This window comes from Echinops telfairi, unplaced genomic scaffold (assembly GCF_000313985.2).
Source record: "Echinops telfairi isolate 266 unplaced genomic scaffold, ASM31398v2 ScPeMD7_7468;HRSCAF=8506_0, whole genome shotgun sequence".
Lineage (NCBI taxonomy): Eukaryota > Metazoa > Chordata > Mammalia > Afrosoricida > Tenrecidae > Echinops > Echinops telfairi.
The window spans coordinates 55,892,786-55,897,328 of NW_022111369.1; the positions used below are offsets into that span (position 1 = coordinate 55,892,786).

Sequence of the window (4,543 nt, forward strand, 5' to 3'; positions counted from 1 at the left end):
CATGGGTACAGAGAAGAGCTGGCAACACAGGGAATCCAGGACCGATTAACCCCTCAGGACCAATAATGGGAGAAATAATACCAGGAGGGTAAGGGTAAGGTGGTGGGGTAGAAAGGGAAAGCAATCATAATGATCTACATATAACCCCCTCCCTAGGGGATGGACAACCGAAAAGTGGGTGAAGGGAGACATAGGTCAGTGTAAGACATGAAAAAACAATGATTTATAAATTATCAGGGTTTTGTGAAGGAGGGAAGGGAGGGGAGGGAGGGGGAAAATGAGCTGATTCCAAGGGCTCAAGTAGAAAGAAAATGTTTTGAGAATGCTGATGGCAACAAATGTAAAAATGTGCTCAACACAATGGATGCATGTATGTATTGTGATAAGAACTGTATGATTCACCAATAAAATGATTTAAAGAAAATGCATGCTACAACATGGGTGAAACTTGAAGACCTCATGTTCAGTGAAATAAGCCATTGTGAAGGACTAATCTAGTGCTCTCACTTCAATGAAATGAGGAGACCAGGCAAGTGGATGGAGACCCAAGTGTTATGATTAGTGGTTACCAGGGAGAGGAGGGACGGGCAAGGGGGGCTCATTGTTGAGGACACACTGAGTTTGTCTTGAGTGTGATGAGACAGTTTCCAAAAATTACGTGTGGTGGTTGCACAAACATGATGACTGTCGTTGATATCACTAAAATGTACACCTGAAAGATGTGGTGTTGGCAAGTAGTATGGTACCTGGATTTTTACAACCATAAAGGGTATCTTTAAGGAAAATAATTCCATAAAATGTTAGAATGAAAATCATATTTTTGAAAGGCGTGACTCTAAAGTAGAAACCAGATGAGTGGATATTTTATTAAATTTTAATTAAAAAATTTTTAATTCAACACTTCAGTGTGATTGAAGATATAACAGCAACGTCAGTGATGGCTGCACAGCATGACTGGTGGCTCTTTGATGTCACTGAATGGCACATGGGAAAGACATTGAACCGGCCAATCTTGTGTTATCTGTGTCTTTACAGCAATGAGATTTGAAACAATAAGGAAAGCCTTTTAAACCTGGACCAGAATGTGTAATCATATGATAAGTTTATATGATCATTTTATAGAGAACTCTTATAAATAGAAAGGGCCATCATCATAATATAATGTTTTAAGTTTATGAAAAAAAGTTCACAGAAGACACATGACTCCTTCGTGATTATTTTTTTAAAATACCAGTAGTGTCATCAGCAATCAGGTAGATGCATATGGAAGCAAAGAAGTGATCTATGTGTTTTGCAAATTATACTATCAGAGATTACACAGCATCATATCTAGTCCTGGCTGGAGTCTAGGGAAATTGGCATACCGAGTGAGACTCTTATTGGTTCAGTTAGTTTCTGGGGAAGATTTTGGCAATATGCATTAGAAATCTTAAAAGTGTTTACAGCTTCTGACTCAGTAATTCCACTTAAAGTATTTAGAAAATACTTTAGAAATGTAGACAGAAAATTTTGTACACAATATTAATTATGGTATTAAAAACTACAAATATTCAATGTCACAGGAAGTTACTCATAGTAAAATTGTAAGCAGAAAACAATGATGCCAATTTTAACAAATAAAAAATGTATTCACAAATAGGCATTAGAAGAAAGTGTGTCTAATTATCAATAGTGGGTATTGGGACTTTAGGTGATTTTATTCTTATCTATAAACATTTCTGTGTTCTCTGAAATTTCTACAATATTCATGTATTTTCTCTACAATTAAAAGAGTAAAAAGATCCAACTTTTTATTTTAAAAGTTCTTTAAGAGGTCAGCAGGTCAAAACCACCAACCACTATTTGGGGGAAAGATGAGGTTTTCTATTCCTGCATAGCGTGACTGTCTCAGAAACTTTCAGGAGTGGTTCTACCCTGCTCTATAGGGTTGCCATGAGTCAGAATGACTCAGTGGCAGTGAGTTTGGTTTGGGGCTAAAACCAAACCATTGAACTAGGCTGCTAACCACAGGGTAAACAGTTTAAAACTATCAACTGCTCCATGGCAGAAAAATGAGGCTTTCCACTTCTGTGAAGAGTTACAGCCTTGGAAACCCATAGCGGGCAGTTCTACCCTGTCCTAAAGGGTTACTATGAGTTCAAATGGACAGGATGGCAGTGACTGAATGGCAGCCTGTCTCTGTAGCTAAGAAAAAAGCCCTTTATAACATGTTCTCACATTTTGTCTTAGGCACTCTTGCCTTCCTGGGAAACTTCCTCCCAGTAGGGTGGGTCCTAAACCTAATCTCTTCTAAGTGATGTCTTTAAGACTCTTTCTCCCAAGGAGCTCTTGGTTTCTAACTGCTGACCTTGCTATAGCAACTCAACGAGCAACCACTATGCCAACAGTCATCACATATGCTGTTGACAGAAGATATTTATCATGAATAAACTGTTGCTCTTGTAAAATCCTGTCGTGCAATCTCCAGCATAATTTCTATTGCCAAGGCTATATTTTCTAACTGCCAAGGCTTCCTCTTTGTTTTCAGTTTTTGCCTTCCAAAGATATGTTATAGTTCTCTGGGTGTTGCAAATGGTTTACAGTGAACTAATAATCTAAAGGTTGGCTGCTCAAATCCACTCACTGGTACCACAAAGAAAGGTCTAGGGATGTGCGTCCACAAAAATTACAACCAAGAAAACATTTTGGAGCAAATAAATACTATAGAACAATTTTACCCTGTAACATACAGGGATGCCATGAGGTAGAATGGACTCAATGCCAATGGTTTGAGTGTGTGTTGGTTTAAGTGTAATTATTATGTTAGTTAAATTTCATTGATTGATAGGAAGAAACTTGGCAGAGTGAGCTAGTATGTTTAGGGCATGGTGTGGGTAGGGAGAAAGTTCTGAATAAACCCTAACTTCCAGGGTTTGGAGGAACCCTGGTGGGATAGTGTTTATGCATTGGGCTACTATCCACAAGGTCAGCAGTTTGGAGCCATCAGCTGCTCTGCAGGAAAAAGACAGGACTTTCTGATCATAAGAGTTGCAGTCTCAATTCTGCGGCAGCTGCGTTTACCATGACCCTGCTCCTCCTCTGCCCACAAACTCTACTGGCAGCGAAGTGCCCCCAGACACTGTTGGCATCGGATGCAGGAACCTGTGTGTAAGAACTCAGACTTGCTGGAGTCACTCAAGAAAAGGTTGAGCAACTGCTATTCCAGAACAGAAACGAAACTCATGCATCAGAAAAGGTGACTCCGACATACAGAAAGAATATGGCTGCGCAAATATCAGAATCCGATCAGATAAAACAGTTTAAGGAATTTCTCAGAACCTACAATAAACTTACAGAAATCTGCTTTTTAGACTGTGTTAAAGACTTCACAACAAGAGAAGTGAAACCTGAAGAGACTACGTGTTCAAAGCACTACTTACAGAACTATTTAAAAATGGCACTAAGAATACCCATGAGATTTCAGGAATATCATATTCAGCAGAATGAAGCTAAAGCAGGACTCCTTGGCCAACCACACTAGGGATGGATGGACTGGGGATGTGATTCTGCCCTGGAATGAGGATTCACTTGACAGAAAGCCTGAGACCAAAAGTCACTGTGCCCCACTGTCTGGCAAACGGGAACCACTGGAGAACCAAGTGCTGTGGACTAGGAATCATCAAATAGAAGGTCTTGTGCAATGGAAATATTAAGATGCAACACTTGTTGAGGCCTTAAGATTTGCAGCTTGGTCAATTGATTAGAAAAATAAACCATTGTTTCTTCAAAAAAAGAAAAAGAAGTTGCAGTCTCTGAAACTCCCAGAAGCCATTCCAGGGTCGCTATGAGTCCGCATCAAGCTGATAGCAGGGAGTTTGTTTCTTTCAGGGTTTGGCTAAAGTTACACATGCAACTACATTCTGGTTGGCGAGGCCTATAGGAAAATAATTATAGGAAAGTACATGGAAATTCTTTCAAACTGAGTGACATGACACGAATGAAGTCATTATTTGGATATCACCCCTCTATCATTTTTACTTTCTTGAAATGGATGGGAAGCGTTGCCATCTGCCTGCTGGAGACAAAGTCATTGTGAGATTTTTTTTAATTGATCAATTCTCTATTACATAAGTTCAATAAGATCCAACTCCACAAGGCATAATTCAGAGTAGTCTCAGAGGTAATAGTTACAGTAGCTTTGCACTATAAATCTTGGAGTATCGACAGGGAGTGTTTATATAGATATTTTAAAATACCTCTACTTGAGCAGAAAAGCAGGAGTGAGTAAATAACAAATTACACTCAACAATATTTTAACAAATTGATTTCCACTAAAATGAAGATGAAACAAGATTCATATCTTGACTGAATGTTAATTCTTATGCTCTTTAGCCAGGACTAAATTAATCTTTGGGGTGAAATTCATAAGTCAACAAAATGAAAACTGTATGCATCAAGGAGAAGATCTAGAGATGCATTCAATGACATGAAATTGTTGCTGAAGTTTCACTTGATCGTCATTTATTTGTTTTTGAGGACCAAATGCATTATCAGACAATTGCTA

General features: G+C 38.7%; 1 protein-coding gene across 1 annotated transcript; it reads left to right on the plus strand.

Annotated features, from left to right (window-relative positions):
- Nucleotides 1-3,259: 3,259 nt before the first annotated feature.
- On the plus strand, nucleotides 3,260-3,520 carry LOC105978672 (mitochondrial import inner membrane translocase subunit Tim9-like). The gene has a single exon (XM_045284054.1). The coding sequence runs from the start codon at nucleotides 3,260-3,262 to the stop codon at nucleotides 3,518-3,520; it is 261 nt and encodes an 86-aa protein (XP_045139989.1).
- The last annotated feature ends 1,023 nt before the right edge of the window (nucleotides 3,521-4,543 follow it).

Coding starts and splice junctions, on each gene's coding strand:
- LOC105978672 (XM_045284054.1), top strand. CDS start 3,260: ATGGCTGCGCAAATATCAGAATCCGATCAGATAAAACAGTTTAAGGAA.